The following is a 27,257-nucleotide window of genomic DNA, read 5'->3' as shown; positions in this document are numbered from 1 at the left end:
CTTTTATACTTATTGATTTTTTGCACGTCTGGTCCTTAAACACGATCTTACCACAATAAGAAACATTGTTATCATCTGCAGCACCAATTGAGTTCCGGGAACCTGCTCGGCGGGTTTTCTGTTCGTAGTCGCTTTCCTCTACAAAGCGGGACAACGATGGAATCGCGTACGAGCGTAGCGCTTTTAAAAATGGTGGCAGTGAATGTGTTAATATATTTTAAAAGCTTAACGTTTAAAGTTTGCATTTTATTATTAACAAATATCAATCCAATCCAAAACCTTAAGTTGTTCATGGTCCTAAATATTCCTAACAATATCGAACCCGCATCGTCCTCGAGGAACCCAACTATGCTACCCACGTATGTCCAGTCCAATGTAAGAAACGTTGTTTTAATTTAATAACGGGCACGCGCTCTCTTGAGAAATCCAGTGGAAAACAGAACAAATGAGATCCGCTGTGACAGCCCTCTGGGCCGCCGACTGCCCACCCCTTATAAAAGCAGCCGAGTTACCGCTGACCCGCAGAAGCACAGCCCTGCTGCCAGCTACTGGACGTTACTATGGTCCTGATTTGACGAAGTTCGAAAAACTGTAAGTATTTACTCATCCCTTTTTTCTGTTTTCGCCAACTGCCGGCCTAGCCAAGGTGACAATCGCTATCGCTACGACAACGAAACGCTTTGTGTCTCTCTATCACTCTTTCATATTAGTGCGACAGTGACAGTTGCGTTTCGATCGCTACGGAGTGTAAGCGATTGGCATGTTGGCTACACGGCCTGGTTCTAATTGAATGTCGATTTTTAAGAGCCCATCAACGTGCTCACTAGCACCACTGGTAAATAATTGTGATTATTTAAATTTAACGATAATTATTTAAAAAAGGGGGCCACAATGACCTACTGTATTTTATATACAAGTATCTTTTGAATAAATTATACATAGGCTGCCTTTTATATTTCGGGATTTGAATAAACTATTAGTGCTGCCATCTGCCAACTGAGGTTATAAACGTGAAGTTTAAACATTTTGGCGGCAATATGAAGAAAAAAAAAGTTATGACTCGACCGTGTTTTGTTTTTAATTGTCATTTGAAAAAATATCGCATCGGCTACCATGGAATTGACTCGCAAACATTTTTGAGCGATTATTTTTTTATAATTTTCGACAAGGCCTCAGTCAACAAAAGTGCATTGATGAAATTTTTTCGACTTTTGAAAATGAAGTACTATCAAGGACGAGTGTTTATCGTTGGTTTGAAGAGTTTGTTCGTGGCCGTAGTTCGCTTGTGGACCAGTTTCGCAAAGATCGTCCAAAATCAGTGGTTGTTCCGGAAAACATTGACTCTGTGTGTTAATTAATATTGCAAGACCGTCACGCGACTTATCGAGAGATTGAGGCGTCCTTGGGCATTAGTGGGACCAGCATACAAACAATATTGCATGAACATTTTGCAGTCAAGAAAGTTTGTTCGCAATGGATACCACATAGTTTGACCGGTGCTCAAAAACAGGCTCGCGTGGATTGATGCAAATACATGCTAAAAAATACAGCGGCGGGGCTTCGAAAGATGTGTATGATATTGTCACAAGTGACGAATCGTGGATCTGCTCGTATGAACCGGAAAACAAACAGCAGTCGACGGTATGGGTCCTTCAAGGTGAACCAAATCCAACAAAAGTGATTCGTGCACGAAGTACTGCAAAACAAATGGTTGCCTGTTTTTTGGAAAAACTGGGCATATTGCAACCGTTCCTTTAGAAAAACGTAGAACAGTTGATTCTGAATGGTATATAACCATTTGTTTGCCAGAGGTGATTGAAAAGGTCAGGGAAGCCAATCACCGCAGACGGATTATACTGCACCACGATAATGCGAGCCCCCACCAGTCGGCACAAACATCCCCCTTTTTCTCAAGGTCATAATATCTATTTAATGGGTCACCCGGTGTATAGTCCTAATTTGGCCCTCAATGAGTTGTTTTTGCTCCCGCACATCAAGGACAAACTGCGCGGTCAGTGTTTTTTGACACTAGTACGGTTACCATCAGTTTGTCACTGACATAAACGCCGTCGAGAACGTAATTTACTTTCTATATATCCCGTTTGCACTAATATGCGAGTGCGAGCGAGATGTATACAAAGTAAATTACGTTCTCGACGGCAGCGGTCGATGCGTTCAAAACGCACGTTTTACAGATGTCCTCCTTGGAGCGGTTGAACTGCTTTAAAAATTGCTTTAATCGAATGAAAAAATGCGTAGACCTCAAAGGAGAATATTTTTACAAACAATAAAGCCATTTTTGTTGTTAATAATTTAAAATCCCGACATATAAAAGGCAACCCTCCTCGTAATAGTTTTTACGTTGCTGGATTCGACAATATATGCGTCCAAACTCCAAAGTGAAAACGGGCGTTTTTGTTTTGAGTTCATAGACCGACGAATCCAACAACATAAAAACTAGTTTGATGTATTCAAAAGGTACTTAAATACAAAATACAGTACGTAGCGGCCCCCTTTATAAATATTAATCGTTAAATTTAAATAACCCTTCAAGTGGCGGCGCGGATTTGCGCAAAAGCAGTCACGTGGCGGGGCCCCGATGGGTGGTCAGCGCAGACTAAAAGAATTTTACAAAATCCTCGATTTAAGCTTTTCTATGTTTCAAAGTATGTATATTAAATCACATATCGTTATAATCAGCGTTAATTACGCTATTTGAATATAGCAATTAAATTGTTATAATCTTTATTATACATTTGGCCAGACCTAATCAAACTCCGGAAGAATGACAGTTTTCCAGTTTCCTTGTTAAAAATGAATACCACCATAAAACAAATTGATGTTTGGAGGTGATTGCTATCTAATTATCAAATTAAGACTTTAATTTTTAAGATTATATCATTAAAAGAGACCTAACATACAATTTATTTTACAAAACAACCTCTTAAAAATCAAGACTGAACTCGGACTAGGCGGTCGCTCCCGAATGAATGGTCCTCACCAACAAATTCTATACCAAAAGTATTTGTGTTTCTTACGGTATGCTAACCTTGTCTAACTCGCTACCTAATTTTGGGCGCTAGAAGAGCGTAACTATACTTAAATGCGTTCAATTTCACCTCTAAATACGGCAACACCTCATTAACCACTCCCTGGTGGCCGACAGTTTACTGGTTTTCGCAACGACCCGTGAGTGGTGGGCCGCCAGTTTACTACTTTTCGATCCGACCATTAACGGGTTGACCGCCACTTGAAGGGATAGTTACAATTATTTAGCAGTAGCGCTAGAGAGCACGTTGATGGGCTCTTAATAACATGCCTTACACAATATACGTAGGACCATCCTTTAAATAGAAAAAGAAGTTCTCCAAGAAAATTGTGGGATTTTCTAACAAACTACTACACGTACTTTCTCAATGATTTTGTGAAGAGAATACTCATGTTTTACAATTTCCAAAAAGCGGATAAATAAATCAACTAAAAGTGATTTATCAGGATTCAATCTTACTTACATCCCATCAGCGGATATGAATGTAAGAACATAGAATAGAAATTTACCTTTTATTTTTTGATGCTATTAGAAAATTTTATCGAAATTCGTTAAGATTTAGCTGCGGGTGAATTTAGTTAGTATACCTTATGTTTTTAACACACATAGGAACATATTTTAAACCTATTTTAAGGTTTAAAATTTTAAACATTTAATAAAACAATATGTTTTACAGTTGCATGAAAAATGCGGAAACGGCTGCAAATATTAGTCTTGATCGTCCTTATCCTGTCAAGTAATGCATTTGGCGGCGGGAATAAAACAAAAACAGCAAAAACTGCCCAGAAAACACATCTCAAGGAAAAAGCAACCGACCGCATTAAAAGATTTGCCGATAATGACGAAAACGATGAACAATTTTGGGCTAATAGGGGAAAGAGACAAGTCACTCATAAAGATTTAACTAAAGAGTATCAATATCAAGAAGTAAATAGACAGTTTCCAAATATAAAGAATAAACTGATGTATAATGAACCACCTTTTTGGGGTAACCGGGGCAGGCGTTCATCTGAAGAAAATTACAATGATTCCGATCTTGTTTCTGGTAATAATGATTACTACAGTTTTACAACAGAACAAAAGCTCAACGGGCATCCAAGTTTAAAAGACAGAAGGGAAACTACGCTTCCCTTTTGGGGTAATCGAGGGAGGCGGAATTCAGATGAAATACCAGTTGACAATGATGTTGGTCCATTTTGGAGTAGCAGGGGCAGACGACAAGAGGAAGAACCATTTTGGGGTACTAGAGGACGAAGAGAAAATAATTTACCATTCTGGGGTGACAGGGGAAGACGAGACAATGAGCCATTTTGGGGAAGCCGAGGTAGAAGGGAAGAAAATGAGCCGTTTTGGGGTAACCGCGGAAGAAGACAAGATGAAGAGCCTTTTTGGGGCAACAGAGGAAAAAAAGAAGATGAAGAACCATTTTGGGGAAATCGTGGTAAAAAAGAACTTGACACTACTGAACCTTTTTGGGGAAATAGAGGCAGGCAAAAGGAAAATCTTAAAGAATCTATAATGGAAGCTATCAATAAAGTTGAAAGTGATATAGACTATTTATCCAGGCTTAAAAAAGACACAACAAAATTCAATGGGCGTTTCTGGAAAAATAGAGGAAGGGATAGTCAGTTAAAGTATTTGTTTGATAGTAATCGAATGAAAAATCGGCATGGCGTTGAACGAATCCCTTTTGAGTTGACTGTGAAGCCATCAGTCTCCAGTACTCTATTCGACGATCGAATATATGCTGATCAACCAAGTTATATTTTAGTAGAAAGAAACAGTCGATCATCAGCTGAATCCCTAGATCCCTATTTTATATCCCGAGGCAAAAAGAAGTACTTTAAAACATCAAGGGGTAGACGCAACGCTATCGAAGAAATAGTGAAATCGGTACGAAATGATCCTTTTTATATAGCAAGAGGCAAGAAGGATTTTCAAGACATGAATTTAACACACCCAAAAACTCATGATGGGTTTTTAAAGGCTAAAGAACTTATCTGTGCGACTATTGAACTAACATTAATGAATAATGAAGGCAAAGATGTGAAAAGGGAAATAAATGAAGACAGAGACAGAAGAAACATTCTGAAGAAATTAGCAGCTCAGCTACAAAATGATCCGTATTTTGTTAGTAGAGGCAAGAAAAATGAAAGCAAAGAAAATGAAGTCGAAGAATTCATTAGTCAAATAGCTGCTATGTGTAACTAAAATATTTGAATATGTGTCTGGGCTCTTATTGACATAAGTGGTACCACACAAAAAAGAAAAAAAAATTAAGTGGAATGTAAAATAAATATATTAAGTTTCACAGAAATATACTTATATAATAAAGAAAAGTAATTATAGAAATTGAAGTGAGATAATGGTTTGAATAAAAATAATAATTAATTAATTATTTCATCCTGTCATCCTCACAAATAGTACCTACATTCAGAGGCCGGGAAATGGTAATTCGTGGATATCGACAAAGAAGACGAATCCACGAATTGCTAGTCCTGCTGAGGCATATATAGTGCTTTTCTCCAAACATGCGAGGAAATAAGGTAAAATAATCATTATTTAAGCCAAAGAGCATATAATCACTACGTTGTATTTTAAGCATCCATCATCACTCAAATCGAACCTTCACATCAAAATCACAATGTCCCTCTTATTTTTTTTTTTTTCAGTTAAAGGCACAACTGATAACACAAGGATTAAACAACTTCAATCAGGTTTCTAAAATTACTAACAGGGGGGCTATTCATAAATTACGTCATTTCAAATTAGAGACCCGGCCTGGACATCGGATGATGGTAGCATGACGTAGGAGGAAACGGGGTCATTTTATGCATGATTTTTGGATGATTTTAGGGGGGGGGGGGGGTCAAAAATCGATGACGTAATTTATGGACAGCCAACCAGGTCGAAAATGCAATATTAAAATTGTAATAATTTTTGCACAATAGCTAGAAATATGAAAATTGCTTCTAAAATGTGCAATTTTATTATTGATTGATGATGCGATTAGATGTCTCGCTCACACTCAGTAAGAGAAGAACCCGAACTCACGGCGCCGTAAATTCATAAACACATTGTTTTTTTTTTACTTTATATCCTGCAATCTGTACTCACGAAAGTTCACCTGACAGCTGGAACCTAAACGATTGCAGCGCCAGATGCTTAGATGACGCAGATGCGTTAAGCTTGTCTCATTTACCTTCATTGCTCATTGCTTTTGTTGAATTAACTATTATAGCCACGTCAAATTAAGCCGAAATTGGGCAATCTGCGGAAATAATTCGTGTAGTTTTGAAAATTGGTACAGGCATACCTTGTGGTGTCCAGATAAACATACTAAAAGTCCTCGAGGGTAGGGGGTGTGCTGAGGGTGTAGGGGGTGGTTGAAGGTACCTTTTTTCATATTTTTGCTCATATCTCGAATATCTGTACGAATAGCATTATAATTACTTTGGACAAAAATTTTAACATTAAATTTCCTACAAATTTGGTTATGTTTATTTTTACTCTGCGATCAATACTTTAGGAGCTCCAGGGTGTTAAAGTTAAATAAGAGATAAAAAATAGACGGTTTAAGAAAACGTCGTTTTTTCGTAATTGTTCATCATAAATAAAAATTTTAGTTTAGAATAAGCAAGCTAAGCAACCTGCTGATAAAATATAAAAAAAACCGGCCAAGAGCATGTCGGGCCATGCTCAGTGTAGGGTTCCGTAGTTACCCGTCCGTCAAAATAGACTATTTGCAAAAACTCAAAAACTGCTAGACCGATTAGGTTCGGTATATTTTTCCTTGAAAGTCTTTATTAAGCTTTACTTGTACGATTATTTTCATATTTTTTGGACCCATGGTTCAAATATTAGGGGAACTAAAGTGGAAAACACAACTTTTTTTCTTTCAGATCGATTATTTCCGAAAATTGATTAAGTTGATCAAAAAATGGTCCTTAAAGACCCTTATTCATTTTAAAAGACCTATCCAACAACACCCCACACTATAGGGTTAACGCGAAAGTTCTTCAAGAACCATTTTATGATCAACTCAATATTTTCGGAAATAATCGATCTGAAAGAAAAAAAGTTGTGTTTTACCCTTTCGTTCCCCTAACTTTTGAACCATGGGTCCAAAAAATATGAAAAAAATCATGAAAACATAGCTTCGTAAAGACTTTCAAGGAAAAATATAGCGAACCTAATCGGTGTAGCTGTTTTTGAGTTTTGGCAAATAGTCTATTTTGACAGACGGATAACTACGGAACCCTACACTGAGCATGGCCCGACATGCTCATGGCCTGTTTTTTTTATATTTTATCAGCAGGTCGCTTAGCTTGCTTACTCTAAACTAAAAATTTTATTTATGATGAACAATTACAAAAAAACGACGTTTTCTTAAATCGTCTATTTTTTTTCTCTTATTTAACTTTAACAGCTTGTAGCTCCTAAAGTATTGATCGTAAAGTAAAAATAAATATAACCAAATTTGTAGGAAATTTGATGTTAAAATTTTTGTCCAAAGTAATTATAATGCTATTCGTACAGATATTCGATATATGGGCAAAAATATGAAAAAAGGTACCTTCAACCCCTCCCCTACACCCTCAGCACACCCCCTACCCTCGAGGACTTTTAGTATGTTTATCTGGACACCACAAGGTATGCCTGTACCAATTTTCAAAACTACACGAATTATTTCCGCAGATTTTTCTAATTTGCTTAGGCTATTACTTCGATATTAAACTCGGGAAGATAATTAATTATAAGTAAATAAATAAATTTTACAAGAAATAAAAGACCGTATTAAGTGTGTTTTTTTATTACTGCAATATAATAATATGTGATACATCCAAACATCCTATTTTATTTAAATCTGCTCACAAAGTAGATCTGGTAAAGTCCAAAGATTTTGAGCAATCACCTCAAAACAATATCAATTCGTACTTTAAATGTTTTAGAATTCCATTTGCATGAAAACAATTAACGTTTCAAAATGGCCGGTTAACATAATGATGCAAACATTTCAGTTACTTACAACTGAATATCTACATTTAAGTAGGTAGGTACTCTAGATAACTATTTATTTCTTGGTTCATTATGGCCGCTTTTAAGGGACAATTATAACACTCGTCTGATATGGCTATTACCATGTAAATAACTCTAAAAGACCTTTTTAATAATTATTATAAAATGTCTATAATAAGGTACTTGGGTCATCATTTTAAAACGATGCACGATCATAACAATTCAGATTTTAAAAATAATACTGTTAAAAATGTTAAATTACCATTAAAATTTTCGATTATTTGGTAATCAAATTTTGTATACATTTTATGGCCGCGGGATGACAGTGACATTTAATGCCTTAACTAAACGTTAATAATCTCATAATACTACATTTACCCACGCTCACAGGCGCAACACATTTTTTAACGTTTATTTATTATATTATTTCATTAGATTAGCGTACATCAATCTAAATTATAAGCTGGAATAATAAGATTCATTCAAAAACATTTTTAACATCAGTAGGCTCCTTATTACGTGTCTTCAAGACTTTACGATAAATCACATTCGAAAACACTTGAAAACGTCAATTCCGAATTCTCCGTGACGCCATTTCGTGAGCGCACGGATTCAAGTCAACGCCTTCTTTTAGCAGGCCTTGAAAATAATTGTAAACCCTGTAGGCCTAGAAATTCGTTCAGACTCTCCACAGCAGGAGATGATTGGTCGAGTCTTCCCTGCCCGCATCTTCAGTCATGCTCGAACTCCTGAAGTCCTCATAACCGTCTCCTCCCGAAATGATTAAAGTTTCCTTGTTACTCTGTGTAGTCTCCGCCTGTTTGTGTAGTTTCTCCGCGTTGGCTGACCGCCTGGTCAAGGCTTTCGTCTTAAGGCTTGCCTGCGCGGGTTTCGCTGGTTGTTTCTGAGCTGCTGGATTCTCTACGATGGTCAGGAATCTCACATGGCCAGTGTGCCCGTAGGTTACACCTGTAATTAAAGAAATACGCTTTAGACCCAATTACAGTATTTAGTTAGAATAAAGTAGGTGGCTAGAGTCAGAGCAAGAAAAGTCTGCAGCGGATTTGATGGCCCACGCAGTGTACGTGTTATTTTAAACGTCAAACTTGTATGAAAAAATGACGTATAAATAACACTTACACTGCGTTGGCTATCAAATCCGCTGCAGACTTTTCTTGTTCCGACTCTATGAGGCTTTATAACGTTGGTAGGTAACTTTTAATATTCCCTTCTAAAATACGCAGGCCAAAGTGTAGGCGTAGGTATATTGACGACAATGACACTAATAAGATGAATCGTCGTAGTCCACAGTTGTTGTTAGTCGTCGGCACCGTGAACTGTCTCTGTGTCAGCAGCGCTGTCACCCATAGATAGGTTAAATACCAGAGAGTAATCATTAGACACTTGTACCTGTGAGCGTAGGCACAGTGAACTGTCCAGTGCGAGCGTTGGGCGAGTTGTGCAGCGGTGCAGTCAGCAGCACGCCGGCGCTGGTGCCCACCCATAGCGTATCTCTGTGTGCCAGCAACGCCGTAACTCGCAGACACGCCGCTTTGTGTTGCCGTATGATATCGTCGCAGCCTGCAAAATGTACGTAACAATGAATCAGTAGGATGTCTCTGTGTATACTGACCGCTCTTCAGAGCATCAGACTCGGAGGAAATTCTACGAGTACCGTCTGGCCTTGTCATACGTTTCTACAATCATGCACTTACTTTCGTTTAGCTTTTAAACAAATTACATTTCACGCAAATTAGTTTTTTACACCCAAATAAAACGGGGTGATTATGTAAATGTTCAAATGTAGAAAACAATTTGAGACTGACCTAGAAGCAATGGGGTTGGCAACTGTCAAAGGTTTGCATAGATGACGCCATCATATCTTGCCCCTTTTTCTACGAGATTTGGCTTAAAGGGCTGGCATCAGCGGGCTCAGCACGGTTCCATTTTTATCGACTATCACTATGCGCGTCCCTTTCGCACTTACATACTTGTTAGAACGTGACAGGCATGGTGACAAGGGATAAAAACGCGACCGTGCTAAGCCGCCTGGGCATAAAATTCCATTAAAAAAACAAAAGTTTGACACAATTCTAGGGATTGACAGGGCAAGCTATGCTGGCGCCATCTGTTAAATACTTAGACCGGCCAACCCCATTGTTTTGTATTTGAATTTGGAGCCCTTATATACTCAAATAGATTTTGGAATATGTACAAAATTTTGAACGCAGAGTCATAGGAGGTTAACTGACGTCATAGAGAAATATACGACTGACGTTGATTTATACTCGTTTTATCTGTAACGAGGAAACAATTACACTTTTATAATTTACTACACAAATGTTAAACGTAAAAGTCCGCCTGGGATTCCTCACCTTGCAGCATTTTGGTAACTTGTGGCGTGATGTTGATCTCAGCGAGCATCTCTCTGGTGGTGGCATTGTAACACCTGAGCTGGGCGGCGTTGTCCAGCGACAGCCAGATCGAGCCGCCCGCCACCGCCATGTGACTGATTGGCTTCGTTTCGGAACTTATTTGGAATGTTTCGTCGACCTGGAATGTTAGAAATTAATCATTGAAATCTTTACGACGTTAAAAGCCATTGGTTGGCGGGTACAGGCTCTTGTGGCGTGAGTGTTGGGGCTACAGCCCTGATGCTAGCCCACGGCTAGTTTGAGGATTAAAACACTCATTTGAATTGCTTTACACAAGTATGCAAGTTTCCTCACGATGTTTTGAATTTGGTAGGTCATATACAGAGCGTATATGACCAGTAAAGAGACTAAGGCCCACTTGCACCATTGCACTAACACGGGGTTAACCGGTTAAACCTGGAGTTACCATGGTTACCAGTACAATTTGAACTGAGTTAACGGTTTAACCGCATAACCCCGGGTTAGTGGGATGGTGCAAGTGGGCCTAAGGGGTTGATTTGTTGGGCGTAGTTAAGTACCTTACCTACAGTCAGCTTTACGGCTCTGCCACGACATCGAGCGACTTGCGACGGCGGCAGCGATAACCACAGGTTGGATAAAATACTATTATGCAACCGTTGTTTAAGAGAGGTCAAAAAAGGCGAGTGGCGTGAGTAACAATTTGAGGCGAAGCCGAAAATTGTTAATAAAGACGCCACGAGTATTTTTTGACTCAGTTAAACAACGTTGCATACAATACTTTTTCTACGACCAAGCACTTACTTTGAAATAAAATTGTGAATTTAACAAATATTTTTAATTCAAGAAGTAGCAAAAATGGAGGGTACGGGCGGGAAAAGAATGAATGAACGAATGAAATTTAAATAAAAACTGTCTATGGTTCACTTATTTGTCAGAGATGACATTTAAAATACGGTTGGCAACACTGTATTTCATTCAATATTTTTTATGTGGTCATTACACGAAGATCGTAAAATCGCCAAAAAGATACTGCGTGTATGCACAAATTCTTTTTTGGGGAATAGACTAAAGACTTGTTTTGACAACTATAAGGTAGGGTTTTAAAGGTGTGTGCACGACCCTTTAAATGACAAATAAAAGTACGGGAGTAGAAAAAATTTCATTCTGAAACTCCACCAAGAGCGCTATCTGTGTATGATTTTGATTATGTAATCTATTGCACAAAATTATATTATACTAAAATTTTCATAGTTTTTAAACTTCAAAAGACAACGATTTTTACTTGTCATCACATTATAAATACCCCAACGTTACCCCATTAACTTGTGAAAACTCAATTAAATTATTATTTGTATTTAAAAAAGAAAACTCAGGTGCAATAAACCTAACATGTACTTCTTCCTCGGCTTGTTAACTGATAGACGACATGATCTAAATGTGAGTACTGAGTAGGTACTTATTACTTTCAATCAAGAGATTTCCTAAAACGAACCTGCAACGATTGCGGGTTAATGATCTTGATGGACGAGTGCGTCGCGCACCACAGCTTGCCGCCGGACAGAAGCATGCTGGTCACCGACGTGTTGCCCGTGCCCACGGGGATCGTGGAGCGCTCGCTCCAGGAACCGTCTGGAAACCAGTAAGAATTTTTGGTAAAAAAACAGACTTATTTTTATAGAATAGACCGAGGGTGGACCTTGGGGAATACCATACATAGTTTCTACTATTTATCATTTCACTATCACAACAAGACTTTTGATGTTAGTCTAACGGTCGGTTGCACGTTGCACCAAACCGTCTGTCACCGTTAAAGCGTTCGCAAAAAAAAATTGTATGGGAAATTTCACAGACTTAAATATACCCTAGATGACGCAGTCGCAAATGCATCTACTTCGCGTGTCCGAAGCCCGACCAAGCGTCGAGGTCGGCCGTCGCTATTGACATTCCACGCGCGCCAGTTGTTGCAGCCGGTAGTCCGTAAAAAATTAAAAAATGCCTCGTTGCATGATAATTAACTGCAACAGCCCAAAAATTGCAAGCACCCAAGGGCAAGGACATATTTCCTATCACAGGTATAGTACATTATTGTCGAGGCTCGGAAGTAGCTACTTGCAGGCTGAGGATTCGTTTTAAACGGACGACCTTGGGAGTCCGTTTAATTGAATCCGAAGCCAGCAAGTTGCCTTCCAGCCGAGTCATATATAGTGCTTTTCTCAAAAATGGTGCAAGAAATATAAATATAATAGGAATATTTTACAAAAGCAACGTTCTTACGTATATATTTTCACAGAAAAAAGTAGAAACAATTGAAAAAATTAGCTTTGCCGCCTTTTTATTTTGTTAATAAAAAAATAGAAGTGTATTTTTCTGCCGAAAATACGTCAACCTATTTAAGACAGCTAAATAGTCGCGGTACTAATCATCTGTTTGGCTGTTTAATGGGCCTGTGCCTTCATTTGATATGGCCATTTCAACTTTTAAAAAGTTTGGAACTTGACAAATAATGGAATTTGTATGCAACATTGCAGTCCCAAAATTGAGACTGCAATGTTTTTAACTTTTTAATTTTTGACTGACCATAAACTAAGCGCTTCGAGACCTATTTTTTAAACGGCAAAGTCGACTTTGCCGTCCATTTTTGAGAAAAGTAATTTTAAAATGATATTATGCGTAAATTCATTTTAAATAATATTTTAAGTATTCCAAGTTGTGATTCCAATAATATACCTAAGTAACTATAGATTAACGTTACAAAACTGTATTTACTTTACATTGCGCGTTTGCTGTGAGCGATTGATCTGACGTTGTGAGTTAAGAGACGATGAATATCGGAACTAGCGAACCTGTCGCGCATCGCTTCGACTTCGTGGTACAGGCCGTTTATCATTCGTCTGTCAAATTTAGCGAGTAGTGTTGTTCGTTCTACCGATCGCTTCTAATAAATTTTTTTAATCGATATCGGACAGATGAATGACATTAACTATTATGAAAAAAAAAGAGTAGTTTTTGATTAAAAAAAAATTAATCCTAATTTTACACAACACCTTTAAAAACAATGGGTAATTTAAACATATACGATTACATGTTTATACGTTTAGTATCTTTATAAATTTCTATTGTGTTAAAAAAACTTTAATTATTTTTGTTTTGCACATGATCCAGTCATTGATTTTGAAAATACCAGTTTCATTGAAGGGAAAAGTCGGGAAGAAGATCATTCGTCTGTTTTTATCATTCGTCTGTTTTTATCTTTCGTCTGTTTTTATCATTCGTCTGTCTTTATCATTCGTCTCTCAGAAAATCGATGTCATTCATGACAATCGATTTGTGATTTTAGGCGTGGTTCGCGGGGGAGCGGGGAGTGAGCGAGCGAGACCGCAGATATAAAATCTATGAGTATGAGCAAGACAGTTGAAACGTAGCGGGGCAGAGAGGGGCATCGGTGTCTTTGAATCGGTTAGGATTTTCCATCACTAAATTGCGGCTGTGACGTCACAGTAGGTGGTAAAAAGTCGGCACAAATACAAATCGTGATATTTGCTTCATCTATGGTATATTTAAGTCTGTGGGAAATTTCATACTTCTTGCTGTTTGACGTTAATCAGTCTGTTAAATGTGGTTGGTGCAACTGGGCCTAAATCTACAAATAGTTTTACCTATATCTCTGCAATATACCACGAGGTCACCGTTGCCAAGGGCAACAAACACCTTTCCCTCCATGTACCTGAAATTGTTAACATTATTTTGATTAAAGCCCAAGAATGACAATGCCAATTATGACAGCTACACCAACAGTTCTAGAGATGTCGGTATGAAAAACCAATGCTTTAAAAATATGGAGTATCTCCAATATCAAAGACAAATTTAAACATGAAAGCAACCTAACTGAGGGGCATTTCAACAAAACACGAATTAATAGTTTAGGTTCCATAGTTAAATCATGGAATACACAGTTGTGCTGTAACTGGACTTCGTTTTTCTTGATGCGTTTTTTATTTAGGCAGTTGTAGACGTTGACGTAGACGCTGAGCCAGTAGACTGTTCTCTTTAAGGTACAGACAACATTGTCTGTGTTTTAAAGATATTTAAAGAACAAGAAGTACACTTACACTATAGAATGCACCCCCGAGTTGTGCTGTAGCTTCACTTTGTTTTTCTTGATCCGAATATTATCTAGGCAGTTGTATACGTGTATGCAGCCGTCCTCTGTGCCAAGCCACATAGTAGGCTGATTGGCGGTCGTGCCGCTGTCTTCTGAGGATTGGCGACTGGCGGGCGATGAAAGGGTACCTGGTTGAAGCAGCTAGTTGAATTACGTGCTTAAGATAAATAACTTAAATTAATTCGTGTAGGAAGTATAAAAAAATTTGTAGTAGCAGGTGGAACTGGAAATATTTCGAGAGTGCGGTGCAAAAGAGACTACCTAATTTGCTGACGCTATAGGACAGGTGTAAGATCGATTTGTTATTGCATCTTTACGATAATGGTGAAGTGAATTATTTTATTCTTCATTCTATTTATAACTATTGCATATTTTTAACAAGTAACAACGAATTACTAAAGCGGTAGGTACTACTTAATAGGGTACTGAAATTAAATAGTGTGCATGCAAAAGGTTTGGAAATATCATACCCAGAATGGAACGTCCTGAAACTGAGAGCCGATGTAGGAAGGTTAAAGGTTAGGTCAATATATCATACATTTATTACGGGCATGGTACTGGCAAATAAGGTAATACTTAATACAGGTAGGAATATAACCATTTTTGGACCAACATACGCTACTACGATAAAGTTGTGCATGTCAGTAATCTTTGTCTATCATCATATCAGAAAGAAACATCCACGCGAATAATCGAAAAAAAAGATGATTGCCTAAGTGCACTTGTATCGCAGTAGGTAGGTGATGAACAAGTAATACTTACCTACTAATATTATTACTTACTGATATTTTATACTAAACACAAGAGGGCAACAATTAAAAACATTAATTACAACAATACTGAGGTATTTATAAGTAGCATGGACAAAGGAGGAATTAGGCAAGGAGACTATTTGTGTTATTCAATTTGATAGGCTTTTTATAAATATATTGGTTGTTCAATTTAATTTAGATAACCCTAAAGTACGTTACCTACCACTTAACGCATTCACTTCCAGTGCGAGCTTTGCGCTATGTAGCGTTAGCGTGTTTCCGCTTTGTAGCGAAAAGCGCCTACGAACGGAAAATCGACCTAGCGGGTCGCTGTCAGTGAATGTGTTTTAATTGAGATGGTTGGTTAAATTGGATAAGTGGTTGTGCATTGGTTTTCTAGTTGAATATAACTTAGTTTATAATATGTATCTGTATAATTATTACTGGTTAAAGTGGTTAGTATACCTAGTAGGTACATATAAATCATCAACTTATTTTTATTACTTAATATACTCAAAGATCCTCAACTCACATGTCGTGATCCCCATAGCCTGCTTATCCACCGCTGGATTCGAGTTGGACTTCATCACAGGATGCACGGGCATATTCTGCCCCGTGTAGGGGGTGCTCAAACTCTTGCTATGGTTGGGGGTGAGCGTGGATCTGTGGTTGAGGGACGCCGTGAGGCTCCCATGCAGTCGGAGGCTGGCGGACTCCTGACTTCGCTCTGATAGGGCGTCTTGGTTCTCGCTGGTCGATGAACCGTCGTCGTCGTCTTCGCTTGATGATGAGCTTTAAACATTTTTTTTTTTAAACAGGTAGCAAAATGAGTACCTCTTAAGACATATAATGTTTGATAAAATAGATGACGCTTTTAGTTTAGATGACGAGTACTAAATTTTATTTATGTTTTATCCTTTTCGTACAAATACATAATAAAAAATTTCAGATTAAGTTAAGACAAACGATTAATAGCTAATTATTGAGTATTGGATTATGAATAACGCAGATAGTGTATGAGCTAAATAGACACCAAATTAGCGTCCGTGTTTGTACCTACCTAAGTAAAATCACATGCACATGTAAACTATCACTATTTTTAAGTCTTTGTTTTATATGAATGTATCCATGCAATACGTGTTTTTTTTTAATAATTTATGTTTAATGATATGGAATGGCATACCTACTATGTATGTAAATATGGCATGGGCATACCTGTCTAATCGTATGTTTTTGCAGCTGTCATCAGGGTCGGATATGCTAATGCCTGGCTTCACTGAACTCGTGCTGTTCAGGGAGCTCGAACTTCTAAAATAACAATTCGGAATTAAGTTTAATATGAGCAAATTGAATGCTACAGAAATAAAATCCCACCTAAATGAAAGCTACAGAAATAAAATCCAAAAAGGGGTTTAGAGTATATTTGGGATAATATCTGACTAAAATATATTTTTTTATTCGATGTGTCTTCGATTTTGGTCATAGTGTCAACTAGCAAAAATAGACTTAAGGTTAAATAATATTAGGCACAAAATCCATTCAAATGAGCAACATACTTACGGTACCAGCAACTGTCTGGTGCACAATAAGCACAGATGCAGGCGGTATACCGTATAAAACGCTCGCGTTGCATACGCCATTGCCAAGACGTTAGGTAACTTGTAACTTTGCAGAAAGCGTCAGCACGCATAAACTTGACTGAAGTTTAAATTAGGCACCAATTACATATATGAGAAAGATACTTACGGTAAACCTGCAAACAGTTAATTGCCCGACAAATTTAATGCAAGCGCAGGCATACTTACATGCCTTGAAAAAGTTTCGCGCACTGCACACGCCACTGTGACGTCACTTACGGCTTAGGCGAGATTGTCAGAATGCACAAACTTGTCTGAAGCTTAGCTTGGGCATGAGGTTACTTATATGAAAAAAATACTTACGGTATATCGACATTTTGTTGCCTGGTAAGCGCACAGGCGCGGATGGCATGCACGCGACGCATAAGATGCGCGCCATTGCATGACGTTGCTTATAATTTTGGCAATAGTGCCAACACGCTTAAAATTGAGTGTCGTGCTATCGGCCAATAGAAATTGAAACACTTACGGTATATCAACAGTATGTTGCCTGGTGAGCGCGGGCGCGGGCGGTATGCACGCGACGCACAAGATGCGCGCGTTACACACGCCGTTGCACGACGTCACTTGCGGTTTTGGAGTTAGCGTCAACACGCACACTTGCCCCACGTAGCCGTCGCTGTTGCATACCTGGAATCGAGAGGGAAAGAATATGAAATTTTAGACTAGACTCCTCTAAAGTGAAGGTGGCACTAACCAGAACGTAAACTGTGGCCTCTACCCCACTTACTCGTAGACATCAAGGCATTAAGTTTATGCATCTACGTATCTCACTTACACTAAACTATAGTACATTGTAGGAGAGGACGCAAAACCGCTAAAAGATGGACGAGTGCGTTTGAGGGCCGACACGTTAGTAGAGGCCCCCAAATAATACGAGTCCATCTTTAGCGTTTCCGGCCGAGGCATTATATAGTGCTTTTCACGACTACTGCGAGGAAATAAGAAAACATTTGCATAACTATAAGTACCAGCCCGCGATTTCTCTGGTAGCAAATTACTAGCCACTACCTGTGCTGTCTCTTGAATTTCGGTAGGCGTCAGCGTAACAATATCATTTTCTTCACTAGAAGAACTCATTTTTATAGCGAGCGTGACGTGTTTCTTGTATTTTTTAGTCAAACACTATTTACCAAGCTACAAAAGTAAAAAAGTCTTTAAGTGTGAACTGAATGGATAATTGTTAAAAAAAAAACGAACTGAATGGTTTTGACATTTCTTGTTTTTTAACAAGAAATTGGTCCTATAAATAAGCAAATTTTAGTTTTGAAGGAAAAAGTTGCGCCAAAAAAGACCTTTAATTGATTTTTATGTTTTAAATGATACTCATTGCTGTAACGAACCGTCACCAATGACAGATGATGATAACAATGAAACATTGTAGTAGTGGTGGTTCAGGTGCTACAGCTATTGCCTACTTTCCAGCTTGGTTTTAGACCATCTATTGCCACATTTCCGAACAGTGGCGTGAAAAATCATTAATCAACAGATGGCAGTAGTACAATAGCGCTAGCAGCTGCAGGCAAGCGGGGACGCATGGTATGGTCGCGTTCATAATTTCTTAATTATTTCTCTTGTATTTATTTTTCTTTGGTTTTGTTTGTTTTCTAAATGATTTTTTCTGAATATTTTTTTTGTACTTATTCTGTTTTCTTAATTGTTCCTTTTATGTATTTTTGTAATACTTTATTATGTATCTTTATGTGTTATCTGTCGTGGCATTCCCGAATGGGCCCTACGGAAGACCAGCGGCGCTGGCTTTATATTTAGCTAGCATTATGCTTAGTTGGGTCCATTTTGTGATGCAAACTAAACTTAATAATTTCTTCTTTTCTTGCTGTTATCTGTACATGTTCGTACATATTTTGTGATCGTCACGAATAAATATCTTATATCCTAAATATCTTTATCAATAGCTTACCCAAACGTCAGGTGCCTGCCCTTTAGGCGGTAGCGTAGGAGCAGCGCACGTGAACTGCAGCCCTGCGCGAGTTTTCCTGATCGGCACGGGGGACAGGAACTCTGGCGCAGTTCTCTCCTGACCATATACACCTGCAAATATATTACATTCAATAATAATTTACTTATACATACTTGAGCACATCTATAACTTTTGGATTCAGAAATGAAGGCGGGAAAAAAACTAGAAAAACTACAAGACATACAAATTAAATAAAAATGGAACGGTTATCAAAAAATCACATGAAGCTGAAATACACTAGAAAATTTAAAAAGAAACACGTAGGATGTTGAGGACGTAAACTAGGGAAGAAGTCTTACGTAACCCTAAAAAGCGAAACGTAAATTTTGAAAGTGATATACGAGTAAAGTATGTGTTAATATTTTAATCCGGTGATCTAAGGACAGGACTAACAATCAAGACTAGTTGTGCAAAATACGCCGTAGGTCAGTTACTCGTACACAGTACCGTTTGTTTCCGTTCGTAGTGAATGAACCGCGAATGAACTCATTTGCTTTCCGGTCAACATCCGGCTTATTGTGTTCGTTCACTTGTTTCCGTTCACCCTTTTAACTTATTTATAATTTGTACGCGGATATAAATTCGATATAATTAACGATAAAATTGTGATATAAAATATCTGACCTAATATACAGGATGTGGCCTGTGACAGGAGTGAATAATGAAAAGGTTGATTTGCTAAATAATCATAAATTATTAGGTAAGGTTAAATCGGGTAAATGTATATTTGGGTTAATTGCGTCTTTTTCGTATTTCTCGAATACGATTGATCGGAATGCCATCTACTTATGTTATGTTTTCCTTCCAAGTAGCTCAGGCTTATATCACTAAGTAGATGACGGGAGCTCTTGTAAATCACATTTTTTTTTTAAAAGAACTCAAACAGAAGCAATAACTAAATAGTTGCATTTATCTCGCTTTAGTTTCATTCAAATTTTTGTAACATGTTAATTTAATAAATAAGTGAAAACAAGTTACGGTTTTGTATTATTTTCCAAAACAAAAAAAATATTTTTATTTTTATTTACTAGCTAAAATCTATTTGAGCTACTTATTAATTTATTTTATTAAAACCGCTGTATATATCTTGTTTGTAAATAAATGATTTTTCAGCTTTTTACGACATTAAAGAATCTAAATCCGAAAAAAATGCAAACGATAAATCTTGTAAGGGGCTATTCATAAATTACGTCATTTCAAATTAGGGGGGGGGGGGTCTGGACATCGGATGACGGTAGCATGAAGTAGGAGGAAATGGGGTCAATTGAAGCATGATTTTTGGATGATTATAGGGGGGGGGGGGTCAAAAATCGATGACGTAATTTATGGACAGCCCCTAAGTATCTAAAAAAGTAACACGAATGTAGATGCTCAAATTGACGATTGTAACTTTTAAGTTTACTTCGAATCAAGATTTGATAGAATGAAAGAAAAAAAAATAGTCTTAATATGGTCACTGTGGATATTCTAAGATATATTTAATTATTCTCTACTGTTACACGTCACACCCCGTATATCTACGACTACATTACTTACTTCCAACAGACTTTATAGATAACCTAAGTGTCCGTCCTGGAAAAATGTAAAACGTTTCAAAACATCACACATTTGTCAAAAATATCATCACCACCAATCCTTTCGTCATCAGTCGACTAAAAAGAGACGAAACTTTTATAGACATTATAAAACATCCGACTTTTTTTAGGACAAATGCGGTCATGTGACACCAGACTTGAGACGAGAATTAATTTACTTACATAACTTTTGTTTGGTTTCGTTTATTAGTTCCTCCCAATTGCTTCTCTTCTCCGTCTTTGGAAATATTAAAGTAAGATTCTCTGGTCCATTCCTGAAATTTTACAATACCAATTAATAATGCGTCCAACGCAAAGTGTACCCCAGTAATTTGTTGCCAGTAAAAGGAGTTTTAATTTTGAAGATTTCTGTTTTTGATTCGGTATTATTAACAGTTACATTACAATCATTATTTATAAGACATCAAAAATAATAGGTTTTATTTTTATTTACTTTCCTCCTCTTCCTATAGCGGAATCGGAATAAAAATTGAAATGTATAAAATATTGGACGGTTTTTCATCCTATTTCGTTCGATTGTGCTTCCTATTCTATGTAGAAGACACATGCAAGATGTTAGCAATTTAATATGATTCAACTATATTAGTGTTGCGCGGTTTTTTAGGACTGGCTGATAAAATAAACTGGCTGATGAAATACATTAAGGTACTTACGAAGTATTTAAACTAATCTCCATATAACACAGTTGCGTATCACTATTTTGTCGCTCCGACAACTGCCTGTTCATCGTGTGAAGCATGTCTCTCACTATTTCCTCTAAGTGCGAGTGAGACATGTGCAACGCAGCCACGTGTTCAGATATTTGTGTCAGCGTCTTTACGTCTTCTGTTAGCGTTTCCACTTCGTGCATTACCCTTCGGAGATTTTCGTCCTTTGCTGAAAGTTTTGATGAAATATTTTTAATGAGTGAAATTCATATGACACATTTATGAATGAATGAAAATTTTTATTATTTATTTTAATTTATGTTAATATCTACTATTGATATAAAAATAGTTAACAATTCAATAATTAATTTATGATGTCTGTTTTGGTTCGGACAAGCAATAAGGAGATTAATGCAGGATTCACAAATCCTTTGACTTAAAAAAAATTGACTGCATCATTTTAATTTTTTTTTACTAAGTAATAGGTAGGTACTTATATAATGCAACAACATTCGAGGTTGGTATTTACTAAAACAAAACCAGTATTTTTAATAAACTATACCTAATGGTACTCACCTTTAACAATTTCGAGATCGGCTAATGGTATCCTCATCAAAAGTTTGTACTTATTACCTTCCATCTGACTTGCTATATTACTTTGGTATGTTCTGTAATAATAATTAAATAGGTTTGATCAAATCAAATCAAATTAAATAATATAACTCATAAGAACTAGTCTTGAAAACAATTAAACTTTTATGTACAGATGTAGTGCGTAATTTAATTAATGTAATTATTTTCCATCGTATTTTCACGGAAACGTACGAACACTACGAACGTGTCTTTCTATTTCAGTCAGACTCGGAACAAAAAGTACTGAGGTTGACTGATGTAGCATGGCAAATACGAACGTTTCCGAGAAAATACGATGGAAAACAATTATGCACGTACATCTGTATGTATAAACTTGTAATATTTTTTGATAAAACTTTTAAAATGATGTTTTGGGTAGAAAACTCAAAGCATTATTTGCTTATGGGTTCTAGCTTTTTTATTTAATTACTTAACAATATAATTATGTACTTAACAAAATTTACTCACGGAATGGGTTTTTTCATAGTCCCTGTCCGTCTCTTAACACTCGTTATTAACAGAGTATCATTGAAAAGGAACAGGGCTCTATCTTTAATGGTCCCTTGTGCAGACAACATTGAAACCGTCTCGTGCCTGAGAAACGTCCGTTCCGCTGCCGCCAGGTTATTGAGACCCTCGATCATCTGCTCTAGGTCCCTTAAAGTTTGTTGTTGTTGTTCTAACTCTAAACTTTCTCGTTCTGTGCAATTTATCAGTTCTAGCAATTCGTGGATTTCCTTTTGAGCCTCTAGTAGCAGTTTGTGGTCGGGGTGCGACTGATCTGTAACATTAAACACGCGTGATTTAACCTTCAATTGAAAACATATACTTACTCATAACCTTTTTTATTTTTAACATTGAAATATTATAAAGTTTTATAAATATCATACTATCCCAACCTTATCTGGAAGGTAGGAGTTATGTACTTTTATAATCATTAGGTTTTTGATAATTTAATCGAAATCTATCAAACTAGACATTATAGGTATGCCAAAAACATTTGAGCTTTTATTTATTTACAATAAAAACTAATATACTGACCTGTATGTTTGATCAACCTCTGTATCAGCAGCTTGTAGCTCGGGAACTTCTGCACAGGCTTGATCAGCAGATTGTCCAACGACCACTTCCCCTTATGGTCCCTCGCCATCGCGTCCAGGAACTTGGCGAACGCTGGCCGTGACGCTGCAGCAGTCTTTATCGTCTCTTTCGCCTTCTTTAGGTTGTTGATAAAGGACATGTACGTGTCCATGACAGCGGGTTTAGTGAACTGAAAGAAAAGTTTCATGTTAGTCTGTTCGGAAAGAGAAGAGTCGTGGAATGTATTAGGCCCCACCCATTTCACGCCTCTTCTCTTTCCGCACCTATGGTACTCTATGTGCTGCGACTGACGTAGTACATGCTTAAGACGAAACAGGAGCTGAGTTTTAAATATTTTAGGTAAATATACCCGTCTCGCTAACGGAAGCGGCACCTAAAAGTAGTACGATAAGGACAAGGCGAAAAATCCTGCGTAAAAATCTCAAAAATCGAGGTTTCGTACTCCTCTGTTTCCTCCTCCAAAACTTAACCAATCGTAACCAAATTGGGAAATCTAAATGATTATGAAATTGTCTGTGTCGGACCGTTTTGCTTTTTTGGCTAATTGATATCAGTTTTGAATGCCACGCCTCTCATTGCGGCATAGTCAATTAGGCCATTTTGGCCATTTTTGAAGGGCTCTAGCGCCTTAAAAAAATAAAAATATCAAAAAAAGCAAAACGGTCCGACACAGATATTGACAATATTAATCTGTGTTGAAAAAATCATTGCTCTAGCTTCAAAAACCACGGAGGTAAACGAGGAGTACGTTTGTATGGAGAAATGACCACTCCTGTTGGCTCTTAAGGTTGAATCACGCTAGACCGGGCCGGGGCCTAGGGTTGCCAGATCGAAAGGCGCTATTATCGGGAAACAATATAAATTTTTCGGGATTTTGGGACTTAAGTCGGGAAAAAAATACATTCAAATTAAAGTAATTGTATTAAAAACAACGATATTTTACATTATTGACACTACGTCAGCTCGCTCGCTCGACGACAGTTCGGAACTTGAAATTATTGTTTTATAACGTGAAGCTGTTTTTCGGGACAATTTTCACTTTATCGGGAATCGGGAACACATGCTAAAAATCGGGAGAATCCCGCCAAATCCCGACCATCTGGCAACCCTACCGGGGCCGGGCCGGAGCTTTCGGCGCGTCGTTTTTTGATCATCAGCCGTCATAGAAAATGACATGTCAGACGCCTCGGCCCGGGCACGGCCATTTCTGGCGTGAGTCATCCTTTACTTAGTGTATTTTGTAATGGTTGGTGCATTACAAATAGGGTTTCTGGTTTCTCGGCCTTTTTTATTTCTCGAGGCACGGGAATTCTCGACCAAAATTACTCGAGTTTCTCGAGTATCTCGAGAAATTTTGAAAGTTTCAAAAAACACCTTCTAATTTTCAATTGTTTGCTTTACTACAAATCAGACTCGTAGGTGTAGGTGAGATCAATCGATCGCTTGGACAGGTCTCCACGGAAGACCAGCGTCAAGATACCTGAAAGGTAACTTGTCATCAAGCTGAGGGGAGACCTATTCAGTGACGTTTATGTTTTAACTTATAAAAGTGTTGTATTAATTTTAAGCAATACTGTAAGCGTCCTGAATAAATTTATTTTCTTTCTTTCTTTCTTTCTTTCTTTCTTAATCAAACAAATGGAAAGTTTGTAGTTACCATAAATTGCACTTAATAATCGAAATTCAATAACAAAAAAACTAAAGGTGCATGCGTGCCGGCGATGTGATATGCTATAGTGTATTTCTTTAGGTATTTCACAAAATTTAAACAAATCACAATAAGGTATTTTATCATCAAGTTTTTCTAAGTAATATGAATACTTACATAGGTACTCAACGTAACAATGAAGCTGCTAATATTGTGCTATTTTGCTAATAAGAAAAGATTATCGGGATGATTTGATTTATCAATAGTAATTTAGTTTTGCAATATTTGTTATTACAAGGCCCTATAATTCGGATTTTTTTTTGTATTAGAAAAAAGATAAGCGATCTTGTCGTGTCTTTTTAATGAAAAACACTTTTGATAAATTAGTCACGGCAAATATGTAACATTAGCATAATATATACGATCATTTATGTTGTTTTGCTTTCATAAGTAAAAGTTACTAATTTTTTTAAGCGTTTTTCAATAAAAAGACTCGTCAAGATTGTTGACCTTTTTTCTAATACTAAAAATACACTAGATTATAGTCACACATTAGTCACATCACGTCTCTAAATGCGTGTTTTCTGGTTACTTATCACAAGAGATTTATTTCTCGAGTTCTCGAGGCATTGAGAATTTTTTTCCCGTCTCGACGAAGGACAAATTTCTCGAGATTTCTCGCCTCGAGAATTCTCGAGCAGAAACCCTAATTACAAACAAGTTTTTTTTTAGATGAAATATATTCTTAGCAAATATTCTGGAGACTAATTCATATAGGAACGAAAGAAAAGGGCGGTGTGACCGAGTCTAGTCCTGTAGCATGTTATGCCACTGTATCTTATTTTTCAACGATAATTGCCTTCATGTCACGATAACTTGTTGTTATCTAAACAGAAACCGAGAAATCATAGCCGTACATAGCCCATTGAATTAAAAATAAAAAATACAATCCTTTTCTGTATCAACCCTAACATTAATGTTATACGTGAAAAAGTCGTTGCGAATGGGTTGAGACACAATAAAGGAGTCGTTGCCTTGTCCCCAATAACAGGAACTTGTGTCAAGGCTGAAGTAGTACATTTTGTATTAGATTTACGGCGATGATGCTATTAGGAAGTAGAGGAAAGGGTAGGTTGTTGTTTTGTAGGTTATCTCAGCCGTGTAGCGGTCATTGACATTACCCCGATTTTTAAAAAGTAATTAGATGGGTATCTATGCGATTATTTGTCAGAATAATTATGTAAATCCTAAAATCTAACAGCAGCGGAGTCTTCTGACACTCTCCCTTTCTGGGGGTGCGAGGGGGCCATTTCAGGGCAGAGCCCTTTTTGGCTGCAGATGTGAATTTAACAGTTGAGATAAACCATTTTTAAACTGCGCGACCATCGAAGCACGCCTAAAGTAAACTTTTTGGGTTCGTTCACGCTAAATTTCCACGCCATATGCTCACGACATACTTGGCGCTCCCTTACTGCTAAGTCGGTGCAAACATAGCGTAGATGGACTCTAGACTTAAGCATACAAACATTGCGTCTTTAAGTTTGAATTGGAGGGCGCGCAAATTACAAATGGTTTATGTCTACGAAACTCTCATTTATAGACTGCGATATCTGCTCAATAACGGGCTAGTTTATGCTTGTCCATCGCTCTTATAAAATACAAACTTACCACTTCAAGAAAGACATCTCCAATCTTCTGCTGCAGGTCCCAAGTCTCAAGCCGCCGCCGGAGTTGCTCCAGAAAAACCTGGTGCACGTTGAGTATGCTCGGTACTTGGTAGAAGATCTCATCCACGAGGAACCCGTCCAGGAGCGTGGCATTCTCCGGGCTCTTGAGTGGTTGGAAATATTTCTGAAAATGAAAAATGTTTTATAGTCAAAGGAAAAAATGTCTGCAGTACATTTTAGTAGCTTTCCTAATAAACTACTATTTATAATTTTCCTAAAATACTATTTATTTTATGAAGAAAATTTAATCTTATTAGAAGGACATCCTGGGGCCTTACCATGATGTCCTTATTGCGATTCTGTTTAGGACCTAAACTGAATTGCTAAGAGACGGATTTATGCGACTTATATAGCTCCGTCCTTTAGTAATTCAGTTTAGGTCCTAAACAGAATCGCTATAAGAACATCATGGTAAGGCCCCTGGACTACATACATTATGAATTGAAATCCATGCCCTGGGCCCTAAAGTCGTGGGGGAAATATATAGCTTTTATAGGATAAGTCAATGGAATGATTAAAAAGAATTATGAACAACCTACTCATTAAATCGGTAACAAGTACTTAATACTCGTAACGTAACACTATACTGCGCCATCCGTTCCATCACATATAACAACCGGATGTGACATAAGCAAACTATAATTCTAGTTTACTGCACTTTACTGGGAGAAAATATGGTAAACAATTGAAGATAAGTTTTCGAATGTAACAAATTTTGAACCTGCCATACTCCCGTTATGGGACTATAAAGACAAACAAATCGGAACTAAAGATAAAAGCCGTAAATATCTATTAGCACTCCACTAAGCGTAAATAATATACCTATGCTTTAATTCAGATGTCTTACTCAGCAATAAATCATAACTTTTCCCCGAAGACAAGCTCGAAGCACTTCGCAACCATAACAAGA

The 27,257-nt window shown here is 37.4% G+C and overlaps 2 protein-coding genes across 4 annotated transcripts in view; one reads left to right on the top strand and one right to left on the bottom strand.

The window, feature by feature from the left end:
- The first annotated feature begins 302 nt into the window (after nucleotides 1–302).
- On the top strand, nucleotides 303–5,294 carry LOC134795308 (uncharacterized). Its single transcript, XM_063767127.1, has 2 exons — nucleotides 303–591; nucleotides 3,726–5,294. Exon 2 carries the CDS (start codon nucleotides 3,737–3,739, stop codon nucleotides 5,258–5,260), a length of 1,524 nt encoding a protein of 507 aa, XP_063623197.1. The 5' UTR covers nucleotides 303–591; nucleotides 3,726–3,736; the 3' UTR covers nucleotides 5,261–5,294.
- A 3,008-nt stretch (nucleotides 5,295–8,302) lies between these two features.
- Nucleotides 8,303–27,257, bottom strand: part of LOC134794781 (rho guanine nucleotide exchange factor 17) — a 180,897-nt gene continuing 161,942 nt past the window's right edge. Inside the window, exons 5-21 of one of the 3 annotated variants that reach the window (XM_063766571.1) lie at nucleotides 26,289–26,471; nucleotides 22,913–23,141; nucleotides 22,340–22,652; nucleotides 21,815–21,906; nucleotides 21,245–21,467; nucleotides 20,754–20,845; nucleotides 18,937–19,067; nucleotides 17,485–17,645; nucleotides 16,594–16,686; nucleotides 15,911–16,170; nucleotides 15,097–15,117; nucleotides 14,574–14,754; nucleotides 14,121–14,188; nucleotides 11,957–12,093; nucleotides 10,444–10,621; nucleotides 9,479–9,649; nucleotides 8,303–9,037 (exon numbers count right to left, since the gene is read on the bottom strand). In XM_063766571.1, the coding sequence (XP_063622641.1) occupies nucleotides 8,748–9,037; nucleotides 9,479–9,649; nucleotides 10,444–10,621; nucleotides 11,957–12,093; nucleotides 14,121–14,188; nucleotides 14,574–14,754; nucleotides 15,097–15,117; nucleotides 15,911–16,170; nucleotides 16,594–16,686; nucleotides 17,485–17,645; nucleotides 18,937–19,067; nucleotides 20,754–20,845; nucleotides 21,245–21,467; nucleotides 21,815–21,906; nucleotides 22,340–22,652; nucleotides 22,913–23,141; nucleotides 26,289–26,471 (2,823 nt within the window). In that variant the 3' untranslated portion in view covers nucleotides 8,303–8,747. The remainder of the gene's footprint in view (nucleotides 9,038–9,478; nucleotides 9,650–10,443; nucleotides 10,622–11,956; nucleotides 12,094–14,120; nucleotides 14,189–14,573; nucleotides 14,755–15,096; nucleotides 15,118–15,910; nucleotides 16,171–16,593; nucleotides 16,687–17,484; nucleotides 17,646–18,936; nucleotides 19,068–20,753; nucleotides 20,846–21,244; nucleotides 21,468–21,814; nucleotides 21,907–22,339; nucleotides 22,653–22,912; nucleotides 23,142–26,288; nucleotides 26,472–27,257) is intronic. The other 2 variants (XM_063766587.1, XM_063766577.1) reach the window with 2 other exon arrangements.

The sequence above is a fragment of the Cydia splendana genome, chromosome 1 (genome assembly GCF_910591565.1).
Source record: "Cydia splendana chromosome 1, ilCydSple1.2, whole genome shotgun sequence".
Taxonomy (NCBI): Eukaryota; Metazoa; Arthropoda; class Insecta; order Lepidoptera; family Tortricidae; genus Cydia; species Cydia splendana.
Note: the sequence above shows the minus strand (reverse complement) of the source record. Positions and strands in the feature narration are given on the sequence as shown.

Bases quoted from the DNA above. Each gene is read 5' to 3' on its own strand.
- LOC134795308 (XM_063767127.1), top strand. From the start codon at position 3,737: ATGCGGAAACGGCTGCAAATATTAGTCTTGATCGTCCTTATCCTGTCA.